The sequence below is a fragment of the Podarcis bocagei genome (genome assembly GCF_964188305.1).
Source record: "Podarcis bocagei genome assembly, chromosome: 1".
Classification (NCBI taxonomy): Eukaryota; Metazoa; Chordata; class Lepidosauria; order Squamata; family Lacertidae; genus Podarcis; species Podarcis bocagei.
Window position 1 is genome coordinate 76,351,323 of NC_138125.1, and position 24,726 is coordinate 76,376,048.

General features: G+C 41.8%; 1 protein-coding gene across 6 annotated transcripts in view; it reads right to left on the reverse strand.

The window, feature by feature from the left end:
* Positions 1-24,726, reverse strand: part of KCNQ1 (potassium voltage-gated channel subfamily Q member 1) — a 286,139-nt gene that overhangs the window by 79,822 nt on the left and 181,591 nt on the right. For all 6 annotated transcript variants that reach the window (XM_081205287.1, XM_081205286.1, XM_081205285.1 and 3 more), the window contains one exon: positions 997-1,072. In XM_081205287.1, coding sequence (XP_081061413.1) covers positions 997-1,072 — 76 coding nt within the window. The remainder of the gene's footprint in view (positions 1-996; positions 1,073-24,726) is intronic.

The following is a 24,726-nucleotide window of genomic DNA, read 5'->3' on the forward strand; positions in this document are numbered from 1 at the left end:
GTCTCTCCACCTGAATGGCAAAATCAGAAGAAACTACGCAAATTTTAAAAGAAAAGTAAGTATGCAGTGTAAGAGAAAAAACATGCAAAGGAGAAATCACAGAAACCAGCTTTTCTTAAAATAGAAGTTAGATGGCCTGAATGTAGATTTTACATCCAATAAATGTGTCGATCTCTGTGTCTGAGCATAAGTGTTTAATGAAGGCTTGAACAGAATTATATAGAACTTGCAGGAGGTTACTAGTTATATTCCCAACAAGTTTTCAAGGAACTCAATAACCCTTCCATGAACTGAGCTGTTTTGACTTCTACATATGAATAGTGTGCAGGAAGTGCACAGAACAGAGCAACTTGCTCCCGAAGAACAAACACCTAAAAGCTTATGTGTTCATGGGAACACAGCCTGTTGAGATGCCAGATTGCCAATAACTAAAATAGGCACTGGAAATCAAACCATCAGGACGTTGTAAAAACATGGCTAGCTGGTCCTCTCAGAGCAGGCTTTCCCAGGAGTATGTGTGAGAAAGGTGGCAGAAACCTTCCAGCACGCCTGCAAATTTCTATCCCAGCTTCTTATCAGGATCGCAGCAAGTATGAGATAGAAACAAGGTTAAGGTAGTATGCTAATCTCTAGGCCCACTGAGTCAGCCTGACAATAATATACAGCTCAGAATTAATGAAGACATATGAGAATGTTTGCATTGCAAGGAAAAAGAGATAACAGAAGGTGAAAGGTCAAGTCCATTAGCAGAAAATAACATTTTAATTCATGGTACATTTCAGGGGCTTAGCCTGTTCCCAGTGCATCCACAGTTGACTAACCTGCTGCTAAACAACCACCCTATTCAAGAAGGGAGAGAATAGTGGGTGTAACTCACCATCACTAAAATGAATTGCCTTGGTCTTTTCTTTCTTAAGCCCACAAAAGGAACAATAATAAGCCCAGAAGAATAAAAGAGTTTATTTAGATAAAGCAGCTCACTATTCATCACCTCACCTGAAATTTCTTCTTTGCCACAAAATATTGCATCCGACGTATCACCTTAATGGCAGAACGGTGATGTTCTCGCAAGCTGTGGGAAAAATGAGAAGGGCGAGTTAGACGGAAAAGAGCATCTCTGCCCACATAATAATGATAATGATCCCCAGTAAGTGCTTTGGTAACAAGCGAATGTGTATAAGAGGGGCAAGAATCCTTCCTGAGGACACAACGTGCTACTATTATTGTGACAAAGGACCAAGCTACTAAAATCCAAAGTGTTTATCTCTACGATTTATACTAGAACTTAATGTCTTTCACGGTATTAAGTAGTGAGGAGTGTATGAAATCTACCCTTGTGTCAAATGAATCCATCCAGTTAGCTTTCCCACCCTTTCCCCCTCAAAAGTAACAGCTATTCATGTTGAAAAGGTAGAGGTTTCGGATTACTGTGCTTGCTGATGCACACAATTCAAGAAAACAAGCACCCTCACATTTTATTTGAACCCCTCCTCCACCTGGCCTAGTAAAGTAGGAAAGGGTGGGTGGGTGTAGCAGCCCTTTATAAAAAGGTTTCCTTCCCACCCCCTTTTCCAAAATATGATCTATCTATCTATCTATCTATCTATCTATCTATCTATCTATAATCTCACAACAGCATTTACGTATGCAGTCATGATGAAGCATATCCATATGTGAAAAAGCAAATGAACAAAATGTTGCGTTTATTTCACTGGAATCAGAATATGCTAGAACACTGAGGTTAAAATATTTGTTTATTTATTTTTGCATTCAACCTTTCCTTCAAGGTTCTCCTTATATTATATTCAAAGCAACCCTGTGAGATAGGTTAGGCTGAAAGTTGGGCCATCCCCAAGCAGGGATCTGAACTCTTGTCCCCTTGGGTCCTAGTCTGGCATACTGATTGCCGCACCACAGTAACTCTCTATTTGCTTTAGAAGCACAAATACATGCAGTAACAAGGAGTCAAAAAGAATACTTGGAAAGAGGTATTTATAGTACAGAGACGTAAAGGGTTAAGAGTGCTACAAAGACCTCTGTTCAATTAGTAGGAGAACTAATCTAGAGTATGTGGTTTAAGAGTTGCATTCATTTTGTGGTGCACACCCACTCACCCCAGCCACCAAGTGAAATGTTTATTACATAATATGAATCATCTTTTTTAAAAAAACCAAAAACCAGACAAACCAGAAACCCACCACCATTGCATATCATATTCATTTTAACAGAAGGGAACCGTCTTTGTTCAGCACCCCAGTATGAATTTAGCTGGATGCGTGCCAAGCAAGACTGTTCTTTTCATTCAAGTCAATAATTAATAGCTTCACTAAAGTCAATTTAATGCTGGTGAAAGACAAGAGTGAGGCGACGGTGTTCTGCCCACCAAACAGACACAGTCATGGCAGCGGCGGCAGCACCACAAATGCTCTCGGCATTAGAGCTTGTGAGGAAAGCACAATCCCTTTTAGTGTCTGGCAGTATCGGCAGAAGAAATGCCCCACTTGGTGCCCCTTGGTCCAAGATGTTGAAGCTACTATTCTGATAACATCAGTTCATAACTGTAGTAGTTAAAGATTTCAGTCACTTCAGCTATTAGGCCATCCTTTTGTGGAAGCTTCATTATCTAATAGGTTAGGAAGAAAGACTAGCAAAATGGGAAAATAGGACAGTATCTGTGACTTTGTATCTGGAACGATACTGTCCTATTTTCCCATTTTGATATTGGCACACTTGCTTTACACACACCTTGGACACTTACGTGAGTAACAGGTATATCCAAAGTTAATGATTCTTCCTGTTAGACAGAGATAGACAAAATATCTACTGGTAGATTTCTGGGTGACACGGTTTCACAACAGCAATGACAAAATCACCCACCCACTCTGCCACACCATTCATTATGCTACTGAAATTATGAAAGCGGCAGGTGGGGAGGGTAACCTAGAGTTGATTTTTGTGTGGGGAAGGACTCAAGGCCAGATTCAAAAAATTATGTGCACTAGTGGGAGCCAGCACAATGAGTACCTCTAGTGCAACTGGACCCACCCATCTCTTCCTCCTAAAGCAGCTTGGGATGGAGGTGATGGTCTGGAAAACCCCCTAAACAGTGCATGGGGGGGGGGGAGAGGAGATCATTCCATCAGGCAAAGATAAATGTTTGTGATGATGGAACAACTGGAAGAGCACAATTACAACACCAAAGTGGGAGGGGTAGCTAATGCTGCAGAAGACAGAATCAGAATTCAAAATGACCTTAACAGATTGGAGAACTGAGCGAAAGCTAATGAATTTCAATGGGGACAAATGTAAGGTTTACACTTAGGCAGGAAGAACCAGATGCACAAATATAAGATGGGGGACACCTGGCTTACTAGCGGTACATGTGAAAAGGATCTAGGGGTTTTGGTGGACCACAAGCTTAACATGGGTCAACAGTGTGATGCAGCAGCAAAAAAGAAGGTAATGCTATTCTAGGCTGCATCAAGAAAAGTATAGTGTCCAGATCAAGGGAAGTAATAGTACCACTCTATTCTATCAGGCCACACCTGGAATACTGTGTTAAATTCTGGGCACCACGATTTAAGAAGGATGTTGACAAGCTGGAACGTATGCAGAGGAGGGCAGCCAAGATGATCAAGGGTCTAGAAACTAAGCCCTACCAGGAGCAATTGAAAGAGTTGGACATGTTTAGCTTGGAAAAGAGGAGACTGAGAAGAGATATGATAGACATCTTGAAATATCTAAAGGGCTGCCACATGGAAGAGGGAACATGCTTGTGTTTTTTCCTGCTCTGGAAGGTAGGACTCGAACCAATGGCTTCAGGTTACAAGAAAGGCGATTACACCTAAACATTCGAAAAACTTTTGATAGCAAGAGCTGTTTGGCAGTGGAACAATCTCCCTCGGGAGGTTGGGGACTCTCCTTCCTTGGAGGTTTATATTAAGCAGAGGTTGGATGGCCATCTGTCATGGATGCTTTAGTTGAGATTCCTGCATTGCAGGGGGCTGGACTAGATGACCCTTGGGGTCCCTTCCAACTCCAAGATTCTCTGATTTCAAGTGGTGAATAAAACTGCTATCATAATATAAACAGTTATAATAACATGCAGCGAATTGTATATTAAAATAGAATAAAAGAACAAAACTTCCAAACAATGTAAGACAGCCAAGTTACAATATCAGGGCATTTCTTTAAAAAAAAAGCCTTCCCATACTAAAGGATTACAGAAAGTATTTCCAACACACCTGCCCCCCCACCCTACACATTAACGAGCCAGTAACCTGTATAGACAAAAGATACACAACAAAAGCTTACTCCAACTGTTCAAGGACTCTGGGCAAATTAAAAATCAGTATAAAGAATTTTCCCTCCCCCACAAGAAACCTTTTTTCTTTGTTTGTTTAAATTGCTATCAGTTTCCACACAATTTCAAAGAAAGCACAACTGTTTAGGGAGATAAGAGCAACAGGTGGGTTTTGCAGCAGAACTGCAGAAGATCTGCACAATTGATTCATGCAGCCTCCCTTCCCGAATGAAATCACAACCACTCTGTGTCCTTGAGAACAAGCCACATTGAACTGGATCCTGAGCAGGCATGTGTAAAACTGTGCTGTAATATCTATGGTGAGCTGAGCACTGCACCCAGAGTGTACATCCATGCGTGCTAGGTACATTTATACCTGAGCAGGGATGGGGAACCTGTGGCCCTCCAGATGTTGCTACACTACAACTCCCATCAGCCTCAGTCAGCAAGGCCAAGGATGACAAGATGTGGAGTCCAAAAGGCATCAGGAGGGACACAGGTTCTCCACTGCAGAGCAGTGAATCATAAGGGACAATGACAACGCCAGACATGTTTTTACTTGTTCTGGACAGGAGAAGCTTATCTCTAAAGCCTTAAATAACTTGGACTTGGGATACCTGAAGACTCACACCATTCCATACTATCCTACCTGCTGCCTAAGCAGGTGAAGCCCTTCTCTGTGTTGCATCTAGGTTGGAGGCATGGTTGGTGATAGTATGAGGTAGGAGCTTTCTGGTGGCCATAGCAGTACTGTGGGCTACCTGGCCCCATTAAGTGTGGATGGGCCCCTCTTTGGTTGCATTTTGTCATCTGTACCAGATGACAAAATTGTCAGTTCTGGCAGACAAAATGGTTTGTTCTGGCACACAAAATGGTTTGTTCTGGCAGGCTTTTGTCTGCTAAGGTCATTTTTACTTGTGATCTATGCCACTGTTGCTTTTAAACAAATTTTAATGTTGTGTGCTTTATGCATTTTTTATTATTTGTATTTTAATAGATCAATGTGCATAAGCACAAGGAGGACAGGACAGAAATGTTTATATAATGAGTGAATCAATACATGAATGCAAGTGTGACTGAGGAAAATATCATATTATGTTCGATAATTTTATGTGCACTGACAATTCATGAAACAGAACAGCCCAACTTATTAACAACATTTCTGAAATGTGCTTTGGAAAATTATTATAAATCACCATTAACTAGTAAATCTCTTGATATTTTAAATTCCTATTTCAAAAAGTCAATTTGACATACCTAGTTTTGGCATACAAAGGCAGGAAATTCCGAATGTCAAGTCTACACTTAGCTTAAAGTTTGAATTTCCTGCCTTTGATTGATCTGAATTATTGTCTGAATAGCACGTGTTAATCTTGCAAAGCACATTCCCTAGGTTAGATTTAAATTTACTGCCATTGGTTTAGTACGCTTTCTTTCACGGCAAGTGTGTTTGTCTCCATGTGTTGCATTATGCTGGCTGTTTAGCAATTTGACTGAATATGTATCCTTCCCTGTCAGGAAAACATTTCACACAGTGGCTTCGCGTTCACTGAAATATTTTAAAATGCAGCAGCAAATAAAGATGACAGTCTTTTCATTTTGATACTATTGGATCACCCTGCCTACTACACACAATTAGGACCATGATCAGTACGTGGGTGCACATAATCAGGCTATGTTTAAGGTCTAGTTACCATAGAAAACCCTGAACAGCTCAGGACTAAGTTACCTCAAAGACTGACTGCCCCTGTATATACCTGCAAGATGACTTAGAATCATATGGGGAAACTCTGCTTATGACACTGCCCCCTAGAGAAGATCACAGGATAGTGATGCACAAAAACACTTATTTTCTGTTGCCCCCTTTCTGTGCACTGCCCTTTCATCTGCCATATTGAAACACCAACCATCAGTTACTTCAGTTGCCTTCCTAAGACTCCTCTTTTTGTCTAAGCCTGACCCATAAGGTGTGACCCTGATTTATGCAGCTGAATCCCCCGAATCTCTTTAATATGCTGTTTTTATACTGTTCTGGTGGCGCTGTGGGTTAAACCACAGAGCCTAGGACTTGCCGATCAGAAGGTTGGCGGTTCGAATCCCCACGACGCGGTGAGCTCCTGTTGCTCGGTCCCTGCTCCTGCCCACCTAGCAGTTCAAAAGCACGTCAAAGTGCAAGTAAATAAATAGGTACCGCTCCAGCGGAAAGGTAAACGGCGTTTCCGTGCGCTGCTCTGGTTCGCCAGAAGCGGCTTAGTCATGCTGGCCACACGACTCGGAAGCTGTACACTGGCTCCCTCGGTCAATAAGGCGAGATGAGTGCCGCAACCCCAGAGTCGGCCACGACTGGACCTAATGGTCAGGGGTCCCTTTACCTTTACCTATTTATCCTAGGCTGTATTTTTGTTTTAGCAGATAATGGGTTTTATGTTGTACATACTACACATCACTTGGAGATTTTTAAAGTGGTTTAGAAAGGCTAATAATTAAACAAAATTTGCTACAGGTTATATATCACTTTTGCTTTGACTCGTCAACAGAGGAGTGAGTAACAGAATCAAAATATATTTACAAAATAACATTATACTATGGTTGATACAGGCCATAACTTCTTTTGTTCAGACTTGAAACTGAACGAAAACATACAACTATTTTTGGTTGTTGTTTCCTTTTTGGGGTTCTTCATTCACCTCCAGCCACAATTCAAGGTGCTGATTCTTAGAGAGTGCTAAGAGGCTCTGGTAAATATTACTTGTTTGTTCCCATACAAGCCTCCTCACATTCGTTGTTATTTGTAGCTATACTGGTGATGACATGTAGCAGAATATTTCCATGGTAGCACCATGGGTACTTCTGGGGAAAAGTAACACCCACCTGGGAGAGACTTCCAGAGAAACAGGGTCATTCCACCAGGGATTTGACTTAATTTTATTATTTAAGGTGATTGCATTTAGCTTATGCAACTGTTGCATTTTAGTTGTTACATTTCATTACAATGTGTATTCACTGTGTGCCAGGTAGGATATGTGTTTTTTTAAAACAAGGGGGGGTGGGAAGAATGCTTATTTACACATTATCTGTAGCAGACTAGATTTTAAAGATACATGTTGCAAATGAGCTGGCACATGTTTTCTGTACAAGCAGTGACAAACTTCCCATGTAACAAAATCCGGTGGGAGAGATCCGGAACACCCACATGAAACCATTTCACTGGTACATTTAAGCCTAATGAAATCTTTCAGCATCTGGTCCCTTGAGAATTTTGGTATAGAATTTGCTGTAGCCCAAGGTTAGTCTAATCTTTTCACACATTCTGTCATTCCCAGCAAGGTTATTCATAACGGAGCCTCTCATTACTGAGCTGTGTTTTACATGTGATGTGCTGAAGTGGATTAAGTTGCACCTTTAGATATTACATAACAGGAAATGGGTGACCACAGTATAGTTGCATTGAAATCAGAGTAAACAATTGAATGCTATGGAGGCTACATTATTTAAATCTTTACTATTATTATATTTGTTATTTCCCTCTTCTTTTTTAAAATGACACTCAAAGCGACTTACAAAAATGAACATTAAAAACCATTGAAGAGCAACCTTAAATACACACATAATATACATACTGTTATGGGTTTCAAGCTTTGTGCCAGACCCCTCTAATCCCTGGATCCAGCAAGTGTTAGAATTTAATCAAGGCTTCTAATTCTTGGAATAGCCAGGCTAGCCTCCTGATAAGGTGATAGCCTGGGTGATGAGCCATTAAGGGGAATTAAGGGTCTCGATGCAGAGTGGCAAATGGGTGGGGCCCACTTCCTCAAGAGGAAGTGGCAGAGTGGGCAGTAGGAACATATCACATGAAGGCATCTTGCTGAAGCCTGGAGCTAGGATCCAAACCCAGAGCTAGAGCTGGTTCTGCACCCTACAATAAGCACCCTCTACAGCCTGATTTTCTTCATTCGTTCTCCACTGTGCAGATATCTAGCAGAACTAGTCAGAAAAGAAAAGAAAAGAAAAGAAAAGAACCAAGTATATCAGTTACAGGGCAACAAAACTGCTTCTACCACTCTTGCAATGGCACATTTCCCATTATCTTTGGTGCAGCAACACAACCTCTAGAAAGTGAGTCTGTTCTGAATAATTTCTCTTACAATGGCTAAAAAATACTGTGCAATTTCAGCTTGCAAAGAGGAGCCTTCCTCCATAAATCAGAATGTGTAATATGAAACCAACAAACAGCACAGTGGCACGTATTTATGGATTCAAAACACATTCAGAACAAGCTCGGTTTACCCTTTCCCTTTCAGTTTTGCTCATGTATAAAACAAAACAACACATCTTCTCTGCACATATAAACATGACAAAAATGAAGATTAAAAGAGTAAATATAAGGCAAGGTCAGTACCTTTCTGAAAATGTCTAGAAACCTCAGCAGTTTTTACTTTCTTCCCTTAGGGCACAAGTGCAGAATTGTCCTAATGCAGAGTATTTTAAAATAGTTAGAGCATAATCCGCTATTCAGCCTGTTCTTTCACCAAGTTTTATTTAAGCAGTTTATCTTGTTGAGATTAGGATCTCTTTTATAAAGAAATACCTGGTAAAAGCAGACCTCTGGTTTTGAATGTCAGGCCATATTTCAATGAGCGAGAGGGGGAAAGGCTCTTAATAGCAGAATGCTCTCTCAACATAATCTTTATCAGGCAACAGGAGAACTAATGCCAACACATTAGAGATAATTCCTCTAGCACTATGGATGATCCACAGACAGTTTGTTTGTTGTCTTGAAGGCTCCCATCCTATTATCCTGAGTTTTATGTTGGCTTTTCAGTCAGGCCTTGCTGTATTTAAAGATACAGAGATAGAAACTGTGCAACTACACACAACATGCAAATGCATGTAACTGTGGTTGAACAGCCTTTGAGAGGCCAACCTCATGGGAGGGGAAGTGATGGCAAAGTGTGATTTGAAGTAGAGAAACAGCAAGAATGAAAAGGGTTAAGAACTCACTCCCAGCTCACTGCTTCCGTGTTTGGAATCTTCATTCCCTTGCTGCTAGTGGTTTATCCTCATCAAAAAGGGCAACTGGGCTACAATTGCATGCACTTCTGTTTTGGTAATTAATACCAAATAAAACTCCTAGCAGTTTGAAAGCACGTCAAGTGCAAGTAGATAAATAGGTACCGCTCCAGCGGGAAGGTAAACGACATTTCTGTGCGTTGCTCTGGTTTGCCAGATGAGGCTTAGTCATGCTGCCCACATGACCCGGAAGCTGTCTGCGGACAAATGCCGGCTCCCTCGGCCTATAGAGCGAGACGAGCACTGCAACCCCAGAGTTGTCCATGACTGGACCTAATGGTCAGGGGTACCTTTACCTTACCAAATAAAAGATGTAAAAACCAAGGCAGACAGCACTAGACCACTATGAGAGCTGCCAATGTTATGGCAACTTTCTTTTGAAGTACCGGTGCCAGAGGCTATGTCCTCTTTGCTGCTAAATAGGGACAGGTAGAGCCCATGAGTCAAGGAAAGGATTGCGTACTAAGAATGTCCACGTGCTTTTACTGCCAATTTCTCTCTTGTTTATCTTGTAGAATTGCTGCTCATTTTTGACCCATGCAACAGCATTATGTAGCATGTTCGTTGGATAACCACTGAGATCAAGCCGGGACACAGGAAGGAGGCCATCTTTAAGATGGGTGAATTTTGACAGGGAAATTCTATGCTTGTAGATTTTAAATAAGGGAATTGTAGAAGACATGATATATCCCAATTTTAGTGATCTGCATAATGACTCTATGTGTATAACATACAGTGGTACCTCGGGTTAAGTACTTAATTTGTTCTGGAGGTCTCTTCTTAACCTGAAACTGTTCTTAACCTGAAGCACCACTTTAGCTAATGGGGCCTCCTGCTGCCGCTGTGCCATCGCTGCACGATTTCTGTTCTCATCCTGAAGCAAAGTTCTTAACCCGAGGTAATATTTCTGGGTTAGAGAAGTCTGTAACCTGAAGCATATGTAACCTGAAGTGTATGTAACCCGAGGTACCACTGTACTATTCTCTCACATACCAGCTAGTTGGAATTGTTAGTAACAGGGAGAGAAGAGGTTGGAAGAAACCCATAGACAACAAACTAATGGAAGAAAGCTAGATTCCAAGAGTATGTTCAGTCCTTTCCCTTCTTTTTCTGCAATTTGAGTCAGCAAGTATATGTGAACTTTTAAATATATAATAAGCAACACCTGAAGCTCTTGATTGATGCTGTTCCCTGTCCCCCTCCAGGGAACAAGAGAAAGCCAGTGCTTTGGCAGAGTTAGGGGTGGCAGATCTGATTGAGAAAAAGGCCTGTAATACCTGCAGCCAACAGGCTTTCACAGCTGGTTGTATACACCTCTGCCATAAGTGTCCATTTGGTATCATGCTTTGTTTTGTTTTTGCTTCAAATATATCTGCAGCTTTTGTGTTGTTGTTTTTGCTCTTTTTATTGAGCATTACCCTAGAACGAATGTGTAGAAGGTGACAGATGATAGATAGATGACAGATCGATAGATACAGACAGATAAATAGATAAAGCCCTTGATTGCCCTATCCATATTGAGTAATTACACACAGACAGTGCTTTCACAAAGGTGCAAGCTAAGTGACTGATGGCCTTTGGCTCGTAGCCTCAGGACTAGTACCTGGAGGACAGAAGAACAGTGCTCCATTTCCACCATATGCTGAGACCAACCAGAAAGTATGAGAGTGGTTACCTGCAGGCATTAGGGAGAGTTGCTACTGAATTGCTCCTGTGAGTCACCCTCATTGAGTTGGCATAAGGGCAAAGGCCACATCTTTTTTATCAAATCTTTTTTCAGGGGGACTCTGCTTGCCCAGAAAGTATAGGGTAGGGTGCCAGGCTCTTTCTTTTTGTGGAAACTACTAATATTATATTTATTTTGGGGGAAAGGTTTTGGCAGTTGTTTAGATGAATTACTAGTTCCCCATGATACCTTGAATAGCATGAATGATGGTGATAAGAGCATCCTTTAATTCTTCTAATTTGGGTAACCTTTAGTTTTTCTCATTTCTGCTCACGTTTCCAGACGGAAGTGTGTGGGATTTAGGGGTTGGCAAGAACACCCTTTAATCCTCTATTCAGAAGGATTTCTTCTGGCCCTTGTGTTTCAATTTTGCTGTCGTACATTCTTTCTCTTTCTCGTTGATTTATGGTATTTTGTTGTACTCTAATGTTTATTTTGCTGTTTTAATATGTTGTTCGCTTCTTCTGGGGCCTCTGGCCCGAAAAGCCCTATATAAATAAATAGTGATGTGTGCGTAATGTATCTGGAAGAAACAAAGTCAGGGAGCTGTAGGATTCAGAGTTACACGGAGGGAAACGCTGGGGAAAGTGACTGAAAGCTATACACCCAAAGTCAACAAACTATTAAAAAAATTAAGCGCAGAGTAACAAAGTAAATGGTGATGGACTGGCAGTGATGCTGCTAAGATGGATGTGAAAATTACAGGACATCACAAAATAAATATCAACCCCCATTACGCAAGTCCCTAGAAGGAAAAGTTAAGCAGAGTATCTTGGATCTAAAGATCCTACTGTGTGCGTGGGAAGCACTTCTACTCACAGTGTGTGTGCCACAGTAAATACGCCATCTCCAGCCTCTCCACCTCCTGAAAACTGGCTACAGGGAGCTTCAAGACACTTAAGAGCAGCTTTCTGGGTTGCCATGGGGCTGTAGATGGGGGGGGGGGAATCAGCATTCCCTCAAGAAGATCTGCCTATCAGTATCCGCCAGAAAAATGTCTCATGTAGCAGGCATTTTGCATTCAAGCCAGTGTAAAAGACAGTGGCCAACCCTGAAGTCTTTAGTAAGCTTCCGGGGGGGGGGGGGAATAGCATGTACACACCAGCTTCCTGGCCCAGTTATGAGCATTAATTGCATGTTGCCATAGGGCTGACCTCTGTGATTCCTAGCAAGACTCTCCCTCCTTTGCCAAAAAGAGAGCCATAGCCCAAATCCCAAGCTTTGTAGGTGCTGGAAGGTCTCCAGAAATGTATAAAGGATAATAAAAGGAAAGAGGCTAACAGTTTTAGCCCACACTGAAAGGGCATAATATGCTGTTTTGTACAAAGATAGAAGAAAATGTAGAGCTCTTGATTAGGAAGTGTATTTCTCAAGATAGTCAATTCGGGGGTCCTACCCTCAAGCATTCTCCCCCCCCCTAATTAATCTTGATTATATATACACACAGTATAGCTCTGTTCTCTTTTAGAAACTGAAGAAATGAATACTAACCCGAGACTGAAAAATGTAGCCCTGGCATATAAATTGCTCAGTCCTGCCAGGGAAAGGGTTTGTAGTGCAGGTTGGACATAATCTTTCTTTTCCCCCAAGAGTGCTATAGTGTTTCTGGGCAGAGAGAAAGCAAACTGTACTAATGGTGTGGAAGAAACAGTTGCAAATGATTTTAGCACATAGATATTTTGCAACTCTCGATTTATTTTACTTGCACTGCTTTTCAGTGTTTTTCTTTATGACTATGTAGGATTTGTTGTATGTGAGCAGGTAGCAGTGAAAAATATTATTTATGTCAAAATGTTGCATTGCTTTCTAACTGGGCTTCATTCAAAGGCACCTCTTTTAAAAGCCAAACCTTTCATTCTGCAAAGCTGATAAATGCCAAATAAATACATAAAATACATAGAAAAGAAAATGAAAAGACAAGATTTGTCAATTTTGGGTGAGATCTCATGGGGCACACAAGGTGCCACCTTGGGGGTTTCTGCCACCTGAGGCAGAATGAGGCTTAATAGCTGGGCTGGCTCTGGATCAAACCCACGAGTGAGCAAGACACTTCAATATTTTCCTATTTTTAATGAAATCATATTTGCTAATTCATTTAAGAATTTATTTGCTGTCCTACAATACAAATATTTTCAGGGCAACTTACAAATAAAACACCAAATATCTCTCTCCTCCCCCCCTCTCAACAGCACCAAAAACAACACCAAACCAAAACCAAATGCTACAGATATGGCCTGGGGAAACAAAAACATATTCTCCTGGTGCAATTCCCGCCATCATCAAAGTAGGATACAAGTAATCCTTCTAGAGAAGAGTATTTCACAAGCTAGGTGCCACCACTGTGAAGGCCCCCGCTGGCCCCACCTTTGGCAATGGAGAGACCTAGGAATTTCCCTAAGACGGTGAAGCCACTCATTTCTATACTTTAAGTATAGAATCATAGAATCATAGAATCATAGAGTTGGAAGAGACCACAAGGGCCATCGAGTCCAACCCCCTGCCAAGCAGGAAACACCATCAGAGCACTCCTGACATATGGTTGTCAAGCCTCTGCTTAAAGACCTCCAAAGAAGGAGACTCCACCACACTCCTTGGCAGCAAATTCCACTGTCGAACAGCTCTTACTGTCAGGAAGTTCTTCCTAATGTTTAGGTGGAATCTTCTTTCTTGTAGTTTGGATCCATTGCTCCGTGTCCGCTTCTCTGGAGCAGCAGAAAACAACCTTTCTCCCTCCTCTATGTGACAAGTAAAAGATAGAAAATCTTATACAGTGGTACCTCAAGTTAAGTACTTAATTCGTTCCGGATGTCCGTTCTTAACCTGAAGCTGTTCTTAACCTGAAGCACCACTTTAGCTAATGAGGCCTCCGGCTGCCGCTGCGCCGCCAGAGCAAGATTTTTGTTCTCATGCTGAAGCAAAGTTCTTAACCTGAAGCACTATTTCTGGGTTAGCGGATTCTGTAACCTGAAGCGTATGTAACCTGAAGCATATGTAACCCGAGGTACCACTGTACACAAGCCCAATTCACTAGGCAGTCTTTACAGTAGCACTGGTTTAATCTATTGCTATTGTTTATGGGTTTTAATTTACCGTATTTTTCGTCCCATAGGACACTCCGTCCCATAGGACGCACCTAGTTTTTTTGGGGGGAAATAAAGGAAATTTCCCCCTTTATTTCCCCCCCAAAACCAGGTCGGGGAACAGCGGGATGGCGGCGCTGCGCCTCCCCGCTGTCCCCCAAGCTTGTGGGGCTGGCCGATGTCTGCCCGAAGCGCGGGGCGCTCTGCTTCAGCACGACCCGTGCAGCAGGCTGCTATCTGCAGCCCAGGAAGCCCTGCGGGAACTCCCGCAGGGCTCCCCATGCTGCGGATGTCTGCCTGGCGCGAGGGGTGCTCTGCTTCAGGGTGGCCCGCGTGCCAGGCGGCAGGCTGCTATCCGCAGCGTGGGGAGCCCTGCGGGAACTCCCGCGGGTTCCCCAGGCTTGCTGATAGCTTCCTGAAGCCTGGAGAGCGAGAGGGGTCGGTGCGCATGGACCCCTCTCGCTCTCCAAGGTTCAGCGAAAGCCTGCATTCGCCCCATAGGACGCACACAGATTTCCCCTTCATTTTTGGAGGGGAAAAAGTGCGTCCTAAAGGGTGAAAAATACGGTAGTTTATAAGCTGCTGTGAGAATTCTTTGGGGGATTGAATGGACTGAAAATTAAATATTAGAAACAAGCAAGTTAAGTAAAATAAGTTATAATTCTCCATACAAGTATTCTTAAGATTATGCACATCTTCAAGCTATCCTTTGTCTAACTCTTTCCTTTGTGTGTCTGTAAGGATAAAAACATACTAGAACAAAATAAATATCTGTAACCGAGTAAAGCAAAAAATGAAAATGAAATATTGCTTCTTTTGTATACAAGTTACAACTTGGTATCTTAATCTGTATACCAACTATTATGTCTGTCAACTGGTTTATGAATCATTGATTTTAATCTGAACAATCTGGGTGTTGACACAATTTATCTGATGTCTTGTAAGCAACATCTCTTTCAAAAATGGAAAACAATTACTTTGTATTATTCCTTTGCAGCGAGCAACACTTAGAAGTGTATATGGTACATATTTGCAAACACCCTAGTTTACCCATTGTTTCTGAGGGTTAAGAGCTTCAGTTTATGTACAGAGCAAACACACACATTTGCCACTCATCTCAGTGGAGGGAGGTGCAAAATCAGTCCACTCCGCTGAACTCAATGGGAACCCAAGAATGTACCGTACATGCGACTGCACATGGACCCTGGATTTGCTTCAGTGCTTCTAACCTGGTTAAAGTAAACCACAGTTTCCTGTTATGTCCCATGCAGCAAATCGGCTTAATAAACTGACACAAAGCCAGAGTTTCTCATTTCAGGCAAACAATTTCAGATGAAATAGGAACTGCATCTTTAAATCAGCATAGAAGCACTGAAGCAGCTTCATGAACCATGGTTTACATCCAGCCTGGCCCAAACATAAACTGGGGGAAAATATATACATTCTGGTTTGCAAATTCCACTTTTTCCAGTGTGTGTAGTGCATGTACAAGGGGGAAAACATTACCATAACCCACTCCCTTGCTTCTACCTTTCATCAACTGGTAGAACTTAAAAACCTTGACTAAATGTCATGTCTGGTTGTGGTTTCATTTGAATTTAGTGGCACAATGAATCCTTTAGCAGGCAGTAACCACTAAACATATTATAAAACACAAGCAAAGGATTAACCTTTCATTATGACTGTTGTTGACCTCTTGGGAATGATTGTTTTAGCCAATGTAAATCTTGTCATGACTTCACAGCATATAATTATTGAGCTTTATTATCAATTATTAAAATCTTCATTATGTTCAGTCACACGAAACCACGTCAAATCACTCAGAATTATGTCCTACAAGCAAGACAGAAATCCAGTTACCTGCTAGTGTTAAGAGGCTGCAACCTAACCATGACTACTCAGAAGTAAGTCTTACTGGATTCAGGTAAGTGTGGTTAGGATGGCAGCCTGAAAATGTTTCTTAATTTAATAATGATTACAAAACAGCAAATATATCACTCTGAGCACTCACATTTACTGATCAAAAGGGAGGGGAAACCCCCCAGCCCACATAACCCTCCCGGATAAGTCCTCTTTATTTTGCTACAGGGATCAAACTTTCGTATTTTGGAAGAAGGCAAGGAGTTAAAAAAAGCTACTCAGATGACCGTGGAGCACCAAATTTAAGACCAAGAAGGATTATGAGAAAAGCTGCTGCAGGCTGTCAAACCTCATTAAGTTAATGGAGCTAGTAAATTGGCATCTTTCCAGCATATGTAGAAAGAAAAGGGGTTTCGGCTGAAGAGTGAAGGGGATCAAGTTTCATCTAGGCTGTTAAAGAAGATTATTAGCTATAAATAATGGGCTGCAGTCAAGTGACTTAGGCGAACATCACATATATATATACATGTATGTTCATCACTGCACCCTCAAGTGAGCTTCATGTATAAAGCACCTTTGTGTTCTCTGACATCACCTCAAAATGAAGACACTTCATGTGCACCGTTGTGAATCATCAAGAGGAATGGAAATGCAGGAATGAATAAATCCTTAGGCAGGATTTTTGCACAAAATGGAAGGCTGGGGGAAAATGAGGAGAGGAGAGCAGGGAGCTGAATCTTTATTATTTGTAATAAATGACAGAAGCCCCTTACTACCAACTTTCGCTTGGAAGGGCTATCTGCAGCTGACCACTTGGCTACCATATGCCCCAAGCAGCCAGCCACATGTTGCCAGCAGCTTTTGCTGCTCCAGAGACAGACAGCCAAAGCTGCTGGCTGCCATATCAAGTGCATAGCGATGCTCCGATTCTATTCTGCTTTAACGGGTTTTGAAGGGGAAACGCAGCAGCAACTGGTTCCCCCCAGTCCCCCTTGTAAAGCATTAAGGAGGATGCTGAGGCTCAGGCAAAGGTTACCTGTTTCTTTTGCTTTGAGGCCTGAATGGGTGCTGTGAGATGCATGGCAGTGTCACCTCAATTGTTTTGCCACTGGTCAGCAGTGCACAGTGTGTGATACATCAACTGTTAGTGATGCTCAGAGTAGATCCATTAATGAATGCGCTACTTAGGGCCACTGATTTCAGTGGGTCCACTCAAGAGTATGAATAGCAGTGGGTTATCACCCAATGGGTTCATAGCTTTATACCAAAGTGGCAGGCAGCGTTGCCCAACTTTTCCATGCCTTCTGGGTGAAAAAGGGCATGCGAATGACAGTGAACGCTGCTGCCCCAGAGCCAAGGCCGGCCCAACCATAAGGTGGGGTGAAGCAGCCACCTCTGGCATCTTGCCTGCCCTGCGGCTTCTGCCAGCAGTGGAGAAGCGGCACTAGGATCAGCACCAATTTCCAGCAAGATCTCGCCAGAACTCACCAAAATGTCATGAAACTTGCTGCTTCAGGTTGCCACCTCACAACCTGGGTAAGATATGTTTCAGTAGGGGGAGGGGGCTGCAGTTCTCATTTCCCCTAAAGCGGTGGCGGCCAACTCCCAAGAGACTGCAATCTACTCACAGAGTTAAAAACTGGCAGTGATCTACCCCCTTCAGGTTTGTTGAACTTTTTTAAGGAAGGAAAGCCCTGTTTTGGGGGGTTCAGGTCGAAGTTGTTGAGCTTTTTAGGAAGGAGGAAAGCCACATATTTGGGGGGTTGCAGGGCGAAGATTTTGAGCTTTTTTTAGGGAAGACAAAGTTGTTGAGCTTCTTTGGGGAGAGACAGTGATCTACCAGTCATCTACCACAGACATCCAGTGATCTACCAGTAAATCACAATCTACCTGTTGGATGTGCCTGCCCTAAAGCATTTGTTTTTTAAAAATATTCAAAGCTGCTGTGGCTAACCTAGAGCTAACTCTGCCAGATCCCTGAGTTTAAGCATGGATTTCTTTCCTGTTATCTAGAATGGAGTGGGGTCTATTTCTAAGAGCAAAAGGATTATTTGGAGGAGGAGTGCATAGAAAGATTGTACAATCTCATTGTCCTTGAAATGCAACACCAAAAACAACAAATTCTATAGGCCTACCGTATTAAAATGTGAGCATGCATGTGTACAATTGCATTTTCTTTTAATCCATAAATCTGCATCTGAGATGGGTATACAAAGGTGTGTTCATAATTTGTGTGTCTGCTGTGGGACAGCAGTCCCAATGTGCTGAGCTGCCACAGGTTTCTAGCCTAGCCTTGAGGGAAAACCTGCAGCATGAAGGGCTCAGTCTTTTAAAGATCAGGTAAGCACAATGTATTTGCATGGGGAGGTTAGTGTTCAGAAGGAAGGAATCATAGCAGAAACAAGAATAGTTTCTAACAGTATCACCAACTGAGACACATATGCATGATATGTCACATCTTAAAAATTTATCCTGTTTCAGGTACTAGCTATTTTCATTTTTGCTGACCAGAGACAAGCTCAGATAATTTTTATCTAGTTGCATACTCTGGCAACTCTTTGAGCCAAATTCCCCTCCCCCCATTTGTAACCCCCTCCCCCAATCTATGCATGTGCAATTACTTTGCAATTACTGGTGACTGATTTGTGAATTCTGCCAAAAAAGTAAACACCAGGTTCTCTGCTCATGAATGGGGGCTTTATCCTCTTACTAGGATTTCAGCACACAACAAGCCAACTCCAGCAACCAGCTAAACCAAATATGGAAAGGTATGCATTTTTGCACTAACATGTAACTCTTTCAATAGGCACCTGGAGCAGTAAGAGTGCCAAACATGGTCCACAGCCTATATTTCAATTTGGCCAATTAGGCATACTTAGGGGCTACAACATGTAACAAATCCCCATTAGTAAACATGCATTTAAAAACCTGCAAGTGGAAAAAGTTGTGGGAGATAGGGAATGAAAGAGGATAGGGAAAGTGTTCATGCTACACCAGAGTAAGGATGCATCCTACACACACACCTATCCTCACACTTAAAGAGAGGATTGTACAGTTCTATTGTGTGGTTTTTTTATCTCAAATCATGCCTAGCACAGTGACTGTAATAAATCTAAAAAAAAAAAAATGGCCAACACAGGATGCTAGCATAGATCCAGTCTTGTGCATAGTAGTGGTACCAACCGTACTAGAAAAAACACACACACCTCTTTGCTATCAGTATATTGTTTGCAAAAATTCAACTACTTTTCCATCTAGATTTTTCTCTGTAATTTAAGAATCACATAAATAAACTGTTTCCATGCTGACTTCATCCATTTCCACTTGGCAAGCGTTTTCCTTCCCATTTTGCTTCCAAGCAAAACGGTATTAGAAATATATGTTCCATTTACCTTTTTGCACTGGCAACTATGCGAATTGATGTGTGTATGTGTAAAAAGCTACTACTTTGAAATGAGTGATAGCAGCATGAAAATACACTTCAGGCAGACATTTCTATCATATCTTTGGAAAAGCAAAAGGGCACAAACTGAAGATGAATTTTAAAATTCACAGCATATTGTCTGAAAGTATATGATATAGCACCTCACTGATGCTAAGCAGCTCTAGTCCTGGTCCCTGCATGATGAGAGACCACATGGGAACCAACAAACACTACCTTGGCTCCAGGGAGGAGCATGTAAAAAAGGAAGAAAAAGCACAGCATGAGGAAATCAAGCACTGCACCACAACTATACTTTTTTTAGTTATAGATAACCAAATTAGTTATTTTAAGCAGCAGTTTTTAATGAGAAGTAATTCTCCAATTAATTTTCCTTTTATGGGTTTCCACATCTTAAAGCATGTGCAGACTAGAGACCTTTGTCAGCAACTAACTAGTGTGTTTCTTTATCCATGTCAGGCATGTTATTTATGGAATCCCATTAATATTTTAAAAAGTGGCTCAGTGCCAAGCTAATTAGATCTACATTTCAGTTAGTAAGAGCCACATAGCCTATTTATGATTCATTTCAGAAGCTCTGTTTTCTTATATTACTGGCTAACAGTATTTTTTATTTAAAGAATTTCCAGTCACATAGCAGTTGTGGGAAATAATTATTTCACAAGGATTCAGAAAGTTTGATCTATCTTTGAGATTATTTCCTTAGAATAACTCAATATTTCATTTATTCATTCATTCATTTAGATTTATTCTTTCTAAAACTGGTGTTGTTTATGTTTTATTAATTTGAAAACGATGGAGAAAAATTGTAGCTTGGCTTGGCCACCATAGCACTGTATCAAGTACACCGTTTGCTCATGATAACTACTGGTAATCTCCATAACCAAATAACGTGGACTTTATTATTTGGCATCTCTGAAGAGTTTATCAATGGGAATCCATAAATATGGTCACAAGGTAGTGAAGGATGGTTTCTCAGAAGGATAGTGAGAATATATAATTTTTTTCTCTGGTTTGAGTATCCACCAGTGTTGGTTGTGAGCTAGTGCCACAGCTGATAAGACAGTGGTCTGCAGTTTTTTGGCTGGGTGTGCTAACCAAACCACCCTTACTTTTAGCAGCCAGTGTGGCTGTGCTTTCCCATATACTGATCCACAGACAGTAAGGCTGTAATCGTATGCACACCTGGGACAGGCTAAGCAATCCAAACCTCCCTTATGCTGAGCTGTGGCCTTTGGATTGACTGGAGCCGGCATCACTCTGCTTGGCAACACCAGCTGAGCCAGCCTATCACCAGCTGCCAACAGTGATGCAAGTGCCACTCCATCAATGCCAGCCTCCCCCTTCCCCTCACCAAATGGGTGAGCGGACTGACTGCTGATGATATCTCCACCAGAAACCTACACAAACAGGGCCTTCTGAGGTCAGGGAGGGTGTGGGACTGAGCGAGTCTGGGATCCACTGGATCCCAAGCTGATCTCAAAGCCATTGTCAGGCAACAGTGGGCCCAATCCTTATGCCCTACTTTCAGGGCAGCTGGGCTGAGGATGTGGTTATGGCTTTACAAAGCCCCAATTAGGACTGCAGCCTAACCTCTGTTGAAGCATATTTCTGAGTAGGCTTGCATCAGATTGCACTGGAAATGTGTCCCTTTTGCAGCCAATTACCGCATGGGGACAGGAGGAACTGTGGATGCTCCTTGCAGACAACCCAAATTGCTTAAGCACATTTCATAATTCTATTGCCTTCCAGACATAACAAAACTCTTCTGCATCCATCCTCTTCTCCCCTCTTTTGTCCGTGCTCTGTGACTTCATGGAACGAAGTCTCTTTTGGTTGTAAGTAGCTTGAGGGAAGAAGTCATGGTGAGTCTCCCTTGTCCTTGCCTTGTGGAGCTCTGAGAACGTCCTCCATTCTAGCGGCTCCTCTGCTCAAGCCAGAAAGCACTACTTCTAGCTCCAGAGAACAAGGGCTTGTGTCTGCATGCTGGTCTCTGCTGCCAACATCCGCTGGCAACCACAAGTGCAGTATGTGTGCACAGCTCTTGACCCCGGGGGAATTTACAAATTTTGCATAGAGGCATTTTTAAAAGCTAACACAGTATTTTCACTGTTATGCCAACCAGTGCACCTGCACACCAGCTACTCAATTTACAGACGTCATTGGCAGCAGGAGCTCTCAACGCCCTAAGGTAGACTTCAGGCATCTCCCCATCCCATGTGCTGCCTTGCCCTCCCACTGTCTTGATGCCTAAAGCATCTGCATGCCAGCTAATTTACGAATTAATTGATGAATTAATTTAATTCACATGAAGGCAAATGCTAATGTCACAAATCAGAAAATCAAGCTGATTCACTAAAATCTGTGGCATTCCCTCCCCACTGTTTTTGCTAACGTGTTTTTGCTAATGGTTGTCAGTCAGGAATTTTGGTGCAATGTTGATATACGTAATCGCTATCACAGAAGCAATCTTAGCAGTGAAATTTGATTTTCTAGCTGTACAAAAAATATGCTGCTGCAAAAAATCACTGATGAAAGTTCTCAGAAGTCTCTGTTCTTGTTAGAATTCTATCATGCCTTTTCTCTCACTCTCATGGAACCCCTTAAATTAGTTCTGCCTATTAAGTGTGCTTTTTTGTACTTATCCCCTCCCCCACCAATTGTCTACATTTTCAACATATACTTTCCACATGCCTTCATATCCTGAATTAGCAATTGTACAATTGCTGGACTTTTGGCAGTCAAATGCTTTGTATCATTTGCATACAGTCTGTTTTACAAAGGACTGAACAAAGGAATATAGGTGCCAAGCCTAGTGAAATGTTCTATATACAATAGGGGAAAGACACCCGATTCAGTTATTTTTTGCACTTTGGTGTAACTGGCTCTTCACACTGACTGTCACTGATATACTGCAGTATTTCTGAAAAACAATCCATTTCTACTTCATACTTAAGGGCACAGAATCGTAAGGATTATTCTGGGGATCAGAACTAAATTAAGAAGGAGAGACGACAACAATCGACTAACCTCCCTGGGCACAAGTAGCATTTTCAAATGAAGAAATTCAAGTCAGTAAGCTTGGTAACGAAAGCAACGCCTGGTATTTTTAGCTAGTGATTTTGACTCACACTCCATATGCTAAACTTAGTGAGTATAACATAAAGAGGTTAGCCTGCACCTAACAGATGTCGTGACTGGTACACATATAAAACACCTTTACAACTTCACACATTTTGTGTGGCAGCCAGAATTAGGATTTACTTCATTCGACAGTGCTGCTTTCTTACTCTGCCTTGACATTCTCCTGCACACATATATGTGTATACATTCCTTCTAGCTGGTGCTGTGAGAACTCCCCATCTGGTCTGCAAACTGTAGAATTTCCTTTCCCATCTATCTCAGAAATATAGTCCCATGACCCAAGAGGTCACCATCTGCTCAGTTACACTGGCACAATGCCTAGTATGCTCGAGGTAATGCCACCATCCTTTCCTCCAATTGTAAACTCCCAACGAGCCAGACATCTACCAGAGTGTTCGCACACAATGAGGCAGCTCCTGGCGAGATTATAGTTAAGACACCCACAGAAACTTCCTTCATCTACAGTAGCCTAGGATGTGGGAATGGCCAAAGACACATGCAGTCTCTTTTAAACAAAAGTCATTCTTAGAAACAAAAGAGGTTTGTGTTGATGTGCCCAAGATAGCATAATAAAACACACACACACACACACAAACAAACAAACACACACTCCCTCCCTCCCTCTCTCTTTTACACACACACACACTCCTGTCCAGTATGTGTGGTTCCCCTGATTCTTCTCTTAATGATCATTGTGCACAAATGAATACTGAATGAAGCAATCTCCTCCTATTCTCAGGATGCCCTAGAGCAGAACAAATTATACTAAAAATAAAGTAAAATAAAAGTTTTCATTGAAAGCCATTCATAACATTTACAAACAAGGCTTGGGTGTTAAGTTTCCCAGCTATAAATGGCAAGATCAGGGTGGAGTTCATTTTCCTTTGACTCGGCACCTGGGTGAAATATACTCCCAAAGAAAATTTATCATAGTATTATCAGATATATTAATAGGAATAAACTGAAAATATGATGGAGATATTATTTTTTTGTAACAGTAAAAACTATTTGGTTTAAGAAATGTAAACAGGGAAATCCAACAAATAGGTGATTCTTAAAGGCTGACCCAGTAAACTCCTGAATAACTACTCTGAGAGAGAACATCTTTTTATGTAGTAATACATATAACAGAAAATCTTATGTGCGCATTTATCCAGGCATGCATTTATTTTGCAATATTTGTTAATTGCCTTTCTGCCAAAAAGGTATCCAAGGCAAGGCCAACTAATGTTTCCCTTTCCAATGTGTGTGTAATTAACATAAGCTTGCTGAGGTCTGCAGACTTGGGTGAGCAAAACTAGTCGTGCTATATCTACGCCTCTCACTACAGCTGCAGTCACTGAGTGAGGAAAAACTGAGAAGCAGGGTGCAAGTCATAATGCAGGAAGAGCATGCATGGCATGGGAATGATTTATGCTGACAAAATCCTGGCTCCTATGCGGATGGCCCTGCTGTGACCTCACTAGCACTCTGGTGCACTGCCATTTAGATAACTGAAGGCAAATAAATCCCCAAGGCCATGTTTACACTGCATTGAACCAGTTTTTCTTTACTTTTCTGGATTGGGCCCTCCTTCTCCAGAATAAATGGGATCAAATATATATATATATAGAGAGAGAGTTGTTGTTGCTGTTGTTTTAAAAAATGCCATCACAACCACAGGCATTGTTCTAGCTATTGTGGAAAGAGTTTTAATGTTTTCTCAAAAATATTTCCCCCACTAGATTTTAATTTTGTCTATAATAGTTCTGGTACCATTAATTTGCACGAAACGAAAAACAACACTGCACACATGGAGAATTGCTTACTGACCAAAAGGAGTCAATCTTTTGCCTGCCCACACCCACCCACCCCTTACTCCCCCGAAAGCATAACAATTTCAGTTCTTGAGAGGATACTGATAATACGGTGGATGGTGGTGGCTGATCTGTTCAGTATTCTCCTCTTCTGCTGGATGATTAACAGTGGAGGAAAGCATAGTGATGATGAATGAACCACTCCTGCTGCTCAAATGCTTCTTTGAACACATGCAGCATTTTCATTCTTGCTTGCTCATATGGTTAGCTAGAGAAGTAATTTCCCTTGTAATCTGCCCCATCTT